General features: G+C 39.0%; 1 protein-coding gene across 7 annotated transcripts in view; it reads left to right on the top strand.

The window, feature by feature from the left end:
- KDM5B (lysine demethylase 5B) overlaps window positions 1-13646 on the top strand; it is a 78016-nt gene that overhangs the window by 40910 nt on the left and 23460 nt on the right. For all 7 annotated transcript variants that reach the window (XM_023632600.2, XM_070255925.1, XM_070255929.1 and 4 more), the window contains 8 exons: window positions 202-311; window positions 2411-2569; window positions 3027-3146; window positions 5110-5268; window positions 6289-6470; window positions 7837-7999; window positions 10664-10783; window positions 13140-13334. In XM_023632600.2, coding sequence (XP_023488368.2) covers window positions 202-311; window positions 2411-2569; window positions 3027-3146; window positions 5110-5268; window positions 6289-6470; window positions 7837-7999; window positions 10664-10783; window positions 13140-13334 — 1208 coding nt within the window. The remainder of the gene's footprint in view (window positions 1-201; window positions 312-2410; window positions 2570-3026; window positions 3147-5109; window positions 5269-6288; window positions 6471-7836; window positions 8000-10663; window positions 10784-13139; window positions 13335-13646) is intronic.

The raw sequence follows: 13646 nt of genomic DNA, 5'->3' as shown, positions 1-13646 counted from the left end.
CATCTTGGAGTCTAGATGATGTGAGAGTTTGCATTTTATCATGAAGTAATCAGCACTGAGCCCTTGAACATAGTGATAACATTGGGTGCTGCTGCTGCTAAAATGAAACACAAAGTGGTTTGTGTCCAGTGTGTACCTTGGGAGGGAGGAAGCTGAGAAAAGCTGAGTACAGAAAGAGCTAATGTGGATTGCTTCTTACAGAGAAAGAAATGAAAAGCAACATCAAGCAAGAACCCATTGAGAAGAAAGAGTATATTGTAGAAAGTGAAAAGGAAAAACCCAAGAGTCGATCTAAAAAAACTACCAATGCTGTGAGTTGGAAACTAACCCCCGCGCCCCTTCCTCCGCCTCCCCCAGTTTATACTTTTGTTCCTTTCTTAGGACTGCTAACTTAGTGTCTGATAGTGAAAAGACCTTGTCTAGCAAGTTATAGGATCAGTTTATAATTGAGGAAATACACAAATGCGTCATGAAGATAGAAGTAACATCTGAGGGGCATTGACAGCTGTTTTTCTTGAGTACATTCAGTGTAGCACCAAATGATGGTGACCTGGATCGTATACAGAGTTTTCATAAAGCACTGGCCCCTCCGGATGAGCTGAAGGCTAGATCAGAATTTAAGTTGATGCTTTCCAGCTTTCCCACAAGGAAGGAAAAGAAAAGGAAAAAGAAGGAGTGGGGCCTCGAGGCGAGGACCCAGCAGAGTGTGGAGGACTGGGCAGCCGTTTATTCAGATGGAAACTTAAAGTCAAGCTTGAGAGCATTAGAGAGGATCCAGTTGCTTTTCTTCTTTGCCCTCTCTGAGAGCCCAATGAGTAGCTTGATAAGAGTGCTTTTTATCTTGGAATTTGAAATTATTCCAATTAAATCTTCTCTTCATAAATACCATTTCCCATTCCCTCCACGACCCAAAAAAAGTATTATCAAAAGCTGACAGAGCCCAGGTTTTTGTTTACTACAATAAAAAGACTATGACAAAGTGAGATTCCCTTAGCTTTCTATTATTGGGTAATGTATTGGTTTGCTAGGGCTGCCACAACAAAGTACCACAGACTGAATGGCTTGAACAGAAATTTATCTTCCCACAGTTCTGGAGGCTAGAATTCTGAGATCAAGGTGTCCATAGTGTTTTTTCCTGAGTCCCTCTCTCCTTGGCTTGTAGATGGTTTCTCCCTATGTCTTCACATGGCCTACCTCTGTCTGTATCTGTGTCCTAAGCTCTTCCTCTTATGAGAACATTAGTCTTATTGGTTTAGGGCACACCCTAAAGACCTCATGTTATTTTAATTAATTATCTATTTAAAGACCCTTTTTCCAAATACAGTCGCATTCTGAGGTACTAGGGCTTATGACTCAAGATAGGAATTTTGGGGGAACACAATTCAACCCACAACAGGTAATGACTATTTTAATCACTGTGTATTTGGGGAACTTCTTAACCATGACTCTTTAATTAGACTATAAAATGGTAATTTAATGTGGTTAATTAACTTAAAACAGTTTTTCTTGCCTTTTTCTTTTTAAGATTGGCACCTGAGCTAACAACGGTTGCCAATCTTTTTTTTTCTTTTCTTTTCTGCTGCTTCTCCCTCAAATACCCCCAGTACAGAGTTGTATATTTTTTAGTTGTGGGTCCTTCTAGTTGTGGCATGTGGGATACCGCCTCACCGTGACCTGATGAGCAGTGCCATGTGCTCGCCCAGGATCCCAACTGGCGAAACCCTGGGCCGCCGCAGCAGAGCGTGCGAACTTAACCACTCGGCCATGGGGCCGGCCCCTTTCTTTCCTTTTAAACATAGCCAAATTGAAGTTCTTTATAAATTCTGGTTTTGGTTAGGCTGATAATTTATTATCTAACGTCTTATTCTTCTAGAAGACTATCTTTCTAATCTACTGAAAGCTGGATATTTAAGTACCAAACTTTAATTAAAACACACAATTGAGAAAGCTTGGAGATCACACTTCAGAGCTGGGAATGCATTAGGTATTATGAAATATCTCTTACAGAAGGTGAAGCATTTTTATTTAAAATATTCCTTATATTGGGGCCGGCCCCATGGCTGAATCGTTAAGTTCACGTGCTCCACTTCGGCGGCCCAGGGTTTCGCTGGTTCGGATCCTGGGTGCAGACGTGGCACCGCTCGTCAGGCCACGCTGAGGCGATGTCCCACATGTCACAACTAGAAGGACCCACAACTAAAAATACACAACTATGTACCGGGGGGCTTTGGGGAGAAAAAGGAAAAAAATAAAATCTTTAAAATATTCCTTATAGAGGGTGAAGCATTTTTCCATTTGAAGCAGGGTGGAGAGACTAGATTATGCCTCAGATCCATTTCATTCTTAGAATTTCACAAAATCAAATAGTAGCTCATGTCCCTTTGTTTTGTACCCATTTTCTTTGCTACAGGTGGACCTGTATGTCTGCCTTTTATGTGGCAGTGGCAACGATGAGGACCGGCTTCTCTTGTGTGATGGGTGTGATGACAGTTACCATACCTTTTGCTTGATCCCACCACTCCATGATGTTCCCAAGGGAGACTGGAGGTGTCCTAAGTGTTTGGCTCAGGTAAGAATTAATGGCAGAAATAGCTTTAGAAAATTCCCTTCAGAATATTTTTTTTTGCCTTTGGGTTTTAGATTTGTTAATTCATAATAATGAGGCCCATGAAAAAAACTAGGCTGAAGCTGAATAAGAAGGAGGTCTTGGAACTGAGTTCCACAGCTATGCAGCGCTAAGAGGCAGCGCTAAGTATAGGTAAAAAAATTTTTCGTTTGAAAAAGCGCTTCATGCTCTTTGCAAAAATTCTTAAACACTGAATGACTTAAAAGATAGAGATAGGATTTCACAATCCATAGATACCCATTGTCAATGTTTTGGCATTTTAAATGGAATTACACCACCTAAGTAATTTTAGTAATCTATATATACACACATATATAAATAAATGAAATATAAACAAATATATATATAATAAAAAGTGTTTTTTCTCTTTTTTACTTTTCTTTCTTTTTTTGCTCCCCAGGAATGTAGTAAGCCACAAGAAGCATTTGGCTTTGAACAAGCAGCCAGGGACTATACTCTCCGTACTTTTGGGGAAATGGCAGATGCGTTCAAATCTGATTACTTCAACATGCCAGTCCATGTATGTACATACGTACTGCTTTGATTTAGGATTTTAGTAACTTTTGGAGAAAGGTGTATCTGAAGACAAATTTGAGTTGGCGGTTATCTCTAATAGTCATTATCATGCACAATGAAACCTTTAATTTGTTTAGTGGTGTTAAAATTCCGCAGTACTTTAAAGTGCATTCTAATTTTTCAATTCATTTCTGTAAAGATAAGCTTTTCCACACAGATTGTACAGCAACAGTAACAATACCAATAAAGAAAATCACCAGTAATCCTTTCAGCTCAAACTATGTGCCAATCAGTGTGCTATGAATTGGGAACATGTTTATATATTGTCATGTTATCATAAGTTAGTATTGTAAACTTTTGGATGAGTTCATTTTACATTCTCCTTTATTCGCTTAGAAGTATAAGCATGTTTCATTCAGCATTTAATATTCCATCAGATGAGTACATCAAAATTAAATGGTTTTCTGCTGTAATTCTGGATACATAAGCTGTGTTTTTTCTCACTGCTAACAAAGTGCTATAGCAAACACTTGATGCATGTAGATCTTTTTAGTTGGATTCTTTTCTTGGGATGAATACTGAGATCAGATGAGAGTGTGTGTCCATTCTTTCCCCAGAAATAGTTAATAATAGATAATAGCTGTATCATTTATGGGACCCCAGCAATGTATGGGTGAACATGTTTTTCCTTAATATCACTAATATTAGCTGTAAAGTTACTTAAAGTGTTTGCTTATTGGGGGGCTTACCTGATGGCTTAGTGGTTAAGTTTGGCGTGCTCTGCTTTGGCAGCGACCCGTATACAAAATAGAGGAAGATTGGGGATGAATCTTCCTCAAGCAGAGAGAGGAAGATTGGCAACAGATGTTAGCTCAGGATGAATCTTCCTCAGCAAAAAACCCAAACAAACTGCTTATTTAATGGGCTTATAAATTCAAGTAATACTCCATTTGAATTTTCAGTTATTTTTTTTTGTGAGGAAGATGGGCCCCGAGCTAATATCTGTTGCCAATCCTCCGCTTTTTGCTTGGGGAAGATTTGCCCTGCGCTAAGATCTGTGCCAATCTTCCTCTATTTTATGTGGGATGCTGCCATAGTGTGGCTTGACGAGTGGTATTAGGTCCGCGCCTGGGTTCTGAACCTGCAAACCAGGGCAGCTGAAGTGGAGCATGTGAACCTAACTACCACGCCACTGGGCCGGCCCAAATTTTCCATTGTTTTGACCCCTCATGCATTATATTATTTCCCCATGTGTTTGCTTAACCAGTCCTGGTGACTCGCAGAAGACCTCTTCTATCTGTGATTGGCTTTTTATTTTACTTAAAAGATGAGGACTTTGATGGATAGGCTTTTGGATTACCTGCCTCTGGATTTGCATCACATTAACAACAGATCCTAGACAATGAGTCTGGTGGCTCTTTATGTTATTAGTGCATGCTGTTATAAGTAATTGCTGTTTTTGATCATTTTCTGCACTGTCTTTTTCATCATGGTTGCCTACATTAGTCTCAGCCAAGTTTAGCAAAAAGAATGAAAGGATGGATGCAGATAATGTGTTTGAACGTATCACAAAGGGTAAAGCATCATTCAAACACAGCTAACTATTACTGTAGAGTAGTCACCTAAGCTGTGTGTCACATCCTTGAAACAAAAAAATATCCCCAGTTTTTATGTGTGAGCATTTTGCTTTTCCTTGACTCCCTTTTACAGTAGTGGCCAGGTTGGTGATAGAGGAACATGAATTCTTAATCAATTCTTAGCTCTTTTAGTTATAAAATTCCTTGTGGAAAATAATTTCATATCTGGACTGTCTGTGATCTACTGTGGAACATCATGGGCACAATTTTTCCTTAGGGTGCTATCCTGTGATTCCTGTCACTTAGCTTATCTAGACGGATCGCTCACAGGCAGTTTGTGAATGTCTGAGAAAATTCCTTTTTTCCTCTTCCTCATTGTTTTGTTTCCAGATGGTTCCCACAGAACTGGTCGAGAAGGAATTTTGGCGACTGGTAAGCACTATTGAAGAGGATGTCACAGTGGAATATGGAGCTGATATTGCCTCAAAGGAATTTGGCAGTGGCTTCCCTGTCCGTGACGGGAAAATCAAACTTTCACCTGAGGAGGAGGTAGGCTCTTGCTGTGAGATGCTTATATATTGAGGTAGAGACCTGCATTTAAAGCTGATAATTCAACATATTCTTGATCTAAAGGGCATAATATGGATTAATAGCAGCCTTTCTGCAAAAAATAAATATAGCTTGGAACTCGAGTTACTAGTTGAAATTCTATTTGGTTGAGTTAAAGTAATTTATGATTACTTTCAGCCAGTCCTTAATTACCAGATTTTTAACAACTTGAAGAAAAGTAGAAAGAGCCCACAGAAGAATTCTAGTCACAACTATGCCACTAAGTTGTGGTGATATGGGAAAATTATGTGCCTCCGTTTGCCTTCAGATTCTAAAATTTTGGTTTCTTCTAAAGAAAATCCGAGGGATTGGGACCAGACCTAGTCATCTTTGCACTTTAGTGGTTATGAGTTTATTATTTTCCACACTAGCAAGCTCCTAGGGAGGTTTTTATTCCTATCCTAGTAGGAAGTCAGATCTTTTTGGTAAACATTTTTGAAATGTAAAACACACGCAGAAAAGTACAGAATCGTATGTGTACAGCTTGATGAATTTTCACAAACTGAACACTACACCCATGTAACCAGCACTAGTACAAGAAATAGAACTTTACCAGTACCCCAGAAGCTTCCCTTTTGTTCTCTCTCCTTCGCTACCTTCCCTATCTCAGAACAGCCACTATCCTGACTTGTAACACCGTAGATTAGTTTGCCTATTTTTGAACTTTATATAAATGGATTCATACTGTGTATACTGCTTTAGAGGCCCCCCACCAAAGAACGAAACAAAACGAAAAGGGCAGATACAAAAGTATATGCTGAGTCCATTTCTATAAAGCTCAAGGCTGGGCAAAACTAATATGTGGACATCCAAGAAGTCAGCCTAGTGGCCTCTCCTCCCTCTCTCCCGCCTCAGCCTTTGTATTTTGGAGGATACTATTTTCAGCCAAGTTTTTGAAACAGTCACAGTTCTAAAATGTTAGCATGATATAGCTATACCTTTATGCTTGTCTCCTTTTAGGAATATCTTGATAGTGGTTGGAATTTGAACAATATGCCTGTGATGGAGCAGTCTGTCCTTGCCCATATTACTGCTGATATATGTGGCATGAAACTTCCTTGGTTATATGTAGGAATGTGCTTTTCTTCATTCTGCTGGCATATTGAAGACCACTGGAGCTATTCAATTAACTACCTGCACTGGTGAGAAATTCCAAATAACCTGTGAATAGTATGTAAATTGGGTCGGGAAACTTTCTTTTTCATCTCAGATATGTCTTACCTGTGATACGTCTCCTGACTGTGTCAGAAGAGTACTGAGCTGTTCTTTTTCTTAAAGATTTTTCACTACTGTTGAGCAGGCATCCTACCAAATTAAGACAGTGGTTCTTAAGGTTTCCTAGGGAACACATGAATCCCTCGAAATGGCGCACACGCTATTTTTCAAGTATAACGTTTCTGACAGCTTTTATCCTATTGTCAAAGAAGTCTTTACTCACAGAAAGATTAAAAAACATGAGCATTACCGTCACCGTGGAAAATCTCATTCGGTGGCTGTGGTGGCCCAAATAGCCCTTAGGAGAGGAGTGTAGGTGCCCGTCCCTGGGACCGCCAACTTTTGCTTTGTATGCTGAATCCTCACATCGCAACACAAAGTTGAGTGGCCTTGTCCTTGTGTGTGTGTGAAGGGCGGCGGTAGGGGGAAAGAGGGGACAGGTATTTGGACTTTTTAAACTCTTCGACCAAAGCCTTTTCCTCTTTTCAGGTCTCTGTGTGTTGTCCCTCCATTTCCCTTGCTTTTCTAAGTACAAAAACATTTGGAGATCTGCAACTCACTGAAATCCCCACAAAAGGAATTTGAAGCTGTACCACAATAAAGAGGGAATGGGCACATACACGCAGAGCATCACTTCTGCTCCCCCCCTAGGCAATTGCTCCCAGCTGTAAAATGAAGACTGTATTTACCATATCTCACAGGGATGTCACAGATTAATTGGTTGGCAGTTTAAAGTGCTTTGAAGAATAAGAGCTCTTTAGAAATGCTAATTGCCTTATTAGTGTTTGATTCAACCTCCCCTGTCAGAATGGACAAGGGAAAAGGAAGATGGAGAGTTGCCATCCCTTGTCAATTGCTGTAAGAAATTGTGGTAACCACATATCTTGTAGCTAACGTGATACCTTATGTTGTTAGAAATTCTGGAAAATCTGTATTTTCTAAAGGGTCAGATGAAAATGGGAGGGAGAATCTTGAGGGACCTCAGATGGAAAGTCTCATGTTTTAAACTTTATATGCTTGAAGGGGGAAAATGCATTACATATGTTCAGATCACATTTCTAATGATACTTCTTTAGTTTGAACATTCCTTTGTAGCATAGTTTTACAAAGCAGAGTCTGAAAAATATGAACTGGTTAACCATTTTGTTTGTGTTGGTATTGCAGATTGAGAGAGAGAGAGAGTGTGTGTGTGTGTGTGACTAAGTGAGCGATTTGAAGAAGCTACTGAAATTTCATGTTTATTTTATTTATTTATTTTTTTGAAATTGATTTATTTTTACAATCTATTTCCAGGGGTGAGCCAAAAACCTGGTATGGGGTCCCAGGGTATGCTGCCGAGCAGCTAGAAAATGTAATGAAGAAACTCGCTCCAGAGCTCTTTGTGTCCCAGCCAGATCTCCTCCATCAGCTTGTGACCATCATGAACCCCAATACCCTGATGACTCATCAAGTGCCTGTATGTTCTGGGTCAATCCTTCTGCCACTCATTCATCACTTTTTCTTTTCCCTGTTATTCATTTTTTTATGAACTTGATTTGCTTATGTCTTTTCCGTAGCATAACTTGATAGTAGAAACAGCTGTTTGGTATAATTTGATCCAGTATTGCATTAAGCCAGTGGCACTGGATCTCAGACACCATAAAAACTAATTTGTTGCAGCTAATAACTAGATTGCTGAGCAGCTTTACTTTGCACGTAAGTGCAATGCTTTGTTTTCTTTTTTTGTGTATCCAGTTCACTTGTTTTTAGTATATTCACAAGTTGTACAGCCATCACTACTAATGCTTTCTAAACTATAATTTTTGTTTATAACGTGAGTCCTTCAGTGCAACAAAACAAAAACCTTAAAAAGTAAATGTTATTTGTACTATAAATTAGTTTATTGTGAACATGGCTAGGTTCTGTTTTAATTAGGTCTAAATCTAGTGGCAGAGTCCTTCATGCTCTGTCCCTACTTTAAAAAATAATTTATGGAAGCTACATGATCTTAATTTTGAATGATCAACTGAAATGACATGCTTGGTAGATCTTGGTTATGTTACACCCCCGTCCCTAATTAAGCTAATTTTAAGAGAATTTTTTCAAGATCTTGAGCTTGGGTTTCAGGGTTCCCACTCTAGACTGATAGCTGTTATTGGTGATATGTCCTCTGAGGTTGCTATACAAAGGGACACTTATTTGTATACTGGCTTCCTTTTGTTAAATAGTCTGAAGATATTTTGGGAGGCCAGATTGAGATGTATGAAGTTGAAGAGCCTATCTTAATTGAATTAGCTAAATCAAATATAAGTGATACATTTACAGTGCTAAAGTGAACTCTTAATCTTGCTGTGACCTAAATTTTATGCTTTTGGGTCCATAGGCTAGTAAGTGGGGGCAGATGGAAAGACTTTTCTTTGAGGGATCATAATTATTCATGGGCCATAGCTTAGAAAATAATGACCAGTAACTACTAAAATAACACCATCTCTTCATTGTTGGTGTTTTCCACATTGATACCACCCCCAAATTGATTGATCTTTTCGATTTGTTGTAGGTAGCTTGCCCTAAATGAGACCTCTGGCTGTGGTTCTTTAATAATTCAGCAAACCATGTGGGGCTAGATTCTGGACCTACAGAGATAGATGAATGAACTTTTGCATTCAGGGACTCACAATTTAATGGAAAAGACAAATAATGTTTATACAGACAATGGAAGGGTAGCGTGGTTTGACAGTGGTGTCAGTTAACAGACTGACCCATTAACTCTATGAAGAATCAGGGCTCATAATGACATTTAAACTAGGACTTGGGAGCTCTGATGAGGAGTATGTTTGGCAGAGAGTTGAGAGGAGGGAGGAGGTGGTCCGGGTAGAAGGGATTGTGCTCATGTGGTGGGTAGTGGTCTTCAAACTTGGGCCTGTATCAGAACCTGAAGGGAATGTTAGAGTGCACACGGCTGAGTCTTACTCCCAGGGTTTCTTGTTCTGTTGGTGTGGCTGGTCTTGAGAATTTGCGTTTCCAGCAAGTTCAAGTTCCAACACCAGTTGTTATTGATACTGTTGGTCTGGGAACTACATTTTAGAGAACCACTGATGGACAGAGAGAGACTGAAAAGACACCTAATATTATTACTCTATAAGAATAAGTGTTCAGTCTGAGGATTTGTGTGCCTGGAGCAATATAGGTGTTTCTGAATAAAACTGGTGGTGGAAAAGGGGAGAATTGTTGATGGGAGGTAAGTTTTAGGCCCAAATCAAGAAGAGCTCTGTATGGGATAAGATTGTTGAAATATAGTGAAATTTCTTTAATTGGTGGTAGAAGAAATGTATAATAATATTAGGACATTCTTAATTGTAGTTACATTTAGAAAGTTGTGTCCTGATCCTGGATGTAGCCACATTTTTGTGGTATAAACCGTATTTTCTGTTCAGATACTAATCAACCCTGGTAGTTTGGGGCACCACTCCATCTTGTGGCAGAAATGAGTATTTCTAGGTGATAGTCTGCGTGTTTTTTGTTTGTTTTGTTTTTTTCTGGCTCACTTATTTATTTATTTTTTTGAGGGAGATTAGCCCTGAGCTAACATCTGCTGCCAGTCCTCCTCTTTTTGCTGAGGAAGACTGGCCCTGAGCTAACATCTGTGCCCATCTTCCTCCACTTTATATGTGGTACGCCTACCACAGCATGGCTTGCTAAGCAGTACCATGTCTGCACCCAGGATCCAAATGGGTGAACCCTGGGCTGCCGAAACAGAACGTGCGCACCCAACCACTGCACCACTGGGCTGCCCCCCGCCTTTTTTTTAAAGATTTACTTTTTCTTTTTTCTCCTCAAAGCCCCCCAGTACGTAGTTGTGTATTCTTTTTTTAGTTGTGGGTCGTTCTAGTTGTGGCATGTGGGACGCCTCCTCACCATGGCTTGATGAGTGGTGCCATGTCCGCCCCAAGGATCCGAACCGGCGAAACCCTGCGCCGCTGAAGCAGAGCGCACAAACTTAACCACTCGGCCACAGTTCCAGCCCCATGGCTCACTTTTAATTGACAGAAAGCTACCCTTTCTGGAGAATCATCTGATAGTCTATATCTAGATTGTCTTTTGTGAGAACATCACTAAAAATCTCCAATTTTTGTCTCCTTAGGTTTACCGAACAAATCAGTGTGCTGGGGAGTTTGTGATTACATTTCCAAGAGCCTACCACAGTGGTTTTAATCAAGGTTTTAATTTTGCTGAGGCTGTTAACTTCTGCACTGTTGATTGGGTATGTAATTATGACTTAGTGAACCTTTTCAAATTTATTGCTTTTCTTGCAGAAATGATATATAATACTTTAAAAACTATCATGTATATAGTTGCTTACACCTGTTGCTGCTCAAATGGCGGGGCTGCAAATTGTTTACCATCTACAACAAGAGAAGACACTTGTACCACATTGTAAGTCAAGCCTGTACTAACTAAGCACACTCCATGGTTCAACTGACAATTTCTTCTTTTGTAGCAAGACTTGATGAAGAAAGGAGTCTGTTGATTTACATTTTGGCTGAAGCTCAGTATTTCATTGCAAACTGACAACAAACAGTTCCAGTCTTGAGGCTGTGCTTTATACAGCCCTAGCTTAAATGATCCACAACACAGCAATTTTTATTGAGACATTTGATTTCTGTTAGTTGTAAAGTGGAATTTTTATACAGTTATTTACTGCATAATGACATTTCAGTCAACGACAGACCACATATACGACAGTGGTCCCATAAGATTCTAGTGGAGCTGAAAAATTCTTATCACGTAGTCCATCTGGAAGAAGACACTGAAGAGTTTTGTCCATGACTTCAGAGGATTTGTCAAAGATGAGGTTACAAAAAATCAACAGGACTCTGGTTGAGATGGCAAACAACTTTAACCTGGATTTGCGTATGGATGAGATGACATTGTGAAGCTCCTAGAGGTGGTTCCTGAGGAACTAACTAATGAGGAGTTGCTGGAAATGGAACAAGAACACATAGCTGAAGAAGAGGCAAGGGAAAAGGAAACTGCAGAAGAAAAAGAAGAACCTCCAAGAAAATGCACAGTGAAGGATTTTGTAGAAGCTCTTGTAGACCTCAACAGGCTCCTTAAAAAGTTTGAAAACATGGACTTCTACACGAAAAGGTTTTTGTTGATAGAGAGGAATATTTGTGGTGCATTGTCTACTTATAAAGCACATCTGTGATGAAAAAAAGAAGCAAACCACCACGGACATATTTCCGAAAAGAGTGATACCTTCTCAAGAAGAGCCTCAGGCAGGTCCTTCAGGAGGCGTTCCAGAAGCAGGCATTGTTATCCTAGGAGATGACGGCTCCATGTTTGTTGTTGCCTCTGAAGACCTTCCAGTGGGGCAAGATATGGCGGTGGAAGACAGTGATATTGATGATCCTGACCCTGTGTAGGCCTAGGCTAATGTGTGTGTGTCTTTAGTTTTTAACAAAACAGTTTAAAAAGTAAAGAAAAAAATAAAAAATTTTAAAAATAGAAAAAAGCTTATAGAATGAGAATATAAAGAAAGAAAATTTTTTTTATAGCCATTCAATGTGTGAGTGTTTTAAGCTAAGGGTTATTACAAAACAATCAAAAAGTTAAAAAATTTAAAATTTTGTTAAAAAAAGTTACAGTAAGCTAAACTTACTTTATTATTGAAAGAAGAAGTGTACAGTGTTCATAGAGTATACAGTAGTGTACAATAATGTCCTAGGCCTTCACGTTCACTCAGCACTCACTGACTCATCCAGAGCAACTTCCAGTTCCGTAAGCCCCATTCGTGGAAAGTGCCTTATACAGCTGTACCATCTTTTATCTTTTCTACCATAGTTTTCCTTCATCTTTTCCATGTTTAGATATGTTTAGATACACAAATACTTACCACTATGTTACAGTTGCCTACAATATTCAGTACAGTGTCATGCGGTACAGGTTTGTAGCCTAGGAGCAGTAGGCTATACACATTATACCATACAGCCTAGCTATGTAGTAGGCTATACCATCTCAGTTTGTGGAAGTACACTGATGTTTGCATCATGACAAAAATCACGTAACGATTCCTTTCTCAGAACGTTTCTTCGTCATTTAGTGATGCATGACTTTGTTAGTATTAATACTTGTCATTTATGTAAAAAGAACTGTCTGGTTTAAGTGTGTATGATGTTAAAACTAATGAATTATAGCCTTGTTTCAGTGATTTTCTGAATAATAGTACTACCTGTATCTATAATTATTTTCTGTTAGTTCTTGGAGGATTACTGTTTCCTGAAGTAGCTTAACCACACGAGTTCAGCACAGTTGTTTCAGGAAATGTGTAAACTTGTATTCCCAATTAGATAGTTACATTGTTGTTGACATTAATATGTTGTTACTACATTGGGTTTTTTAAACCACTTTTTAATTAAGGTACTACCCAATATGTCAGATCTTTGAGATGCAAAGACTTAAAAAAGCCTAAGGCCTCTTAGAGTCTGGTTTTAGGGTTGATACTATGATACAGATTATGACCCAGGTTTGTTAATTTCATAGTAAAGGTCAGAAGTCTTTGGAAGTAGGAAGGAGAAAGATGAATGTCATGTATTTTCCTCTGTTGTTTGACACAGTTACCATTAGGCCGACAGTGTGTGGAGCATTATCGCTTGCTTCACCGCTATTGCGTATTTTCCCACGATGAGATGATTTGCAAGATGGCTTCCAAGGCTGATGTACTAGATGTTGTAGTGGCATCTACTGTTCAGAAAGACATGGCCATTATGATTGAAGATGAGAAAACTTTAAGAGAAACTGTCCGTAAATTGGTAAGGTTTCTGGAATCCCAAATGAATGTCATTGGCTATTACTTAGTAAAGTTCTTATGCACTTTAATACCATTTTTGAAAGTCTTTTCTTTTTCTAATTTCCTTTAAAATCATTCAGATAGATGTATATTAATGTCTCATTGTGGTTTCAATTTTCATTTCTCTAATGGCTAATGATATGTTGAACATTTTATCCTGGACTTATGTGCTACATGCATATTTGTCTCTTTAGTGAAGTGTCTGTTCAGATGTTCTGCCATGCCTCCTTGTTACTGGATTGTTAAGATTTCTGTTCATTCTCTTCACCAGTCC

Source organism: Equus caballus, chromosome 30 (assembly GCF_041296265.1).
Source record: "Equus caballus isolate H_3958 breed thoroughbred chromosome 30, TB-T2T, whole genome shotgun sequence".
Classification (NCBI taxonomy): domain Eukaryota; kingdom Metazoa; phylum Chordata; class Mammalia; order Perissodactyla; family Equidae; genus Equus; species Equus caballus.
The sequence above is the reverse complement of the archived record's forward strand: the minus strand, read 5'-3'. Positions and strand labels throughout refer to the sequence as shown.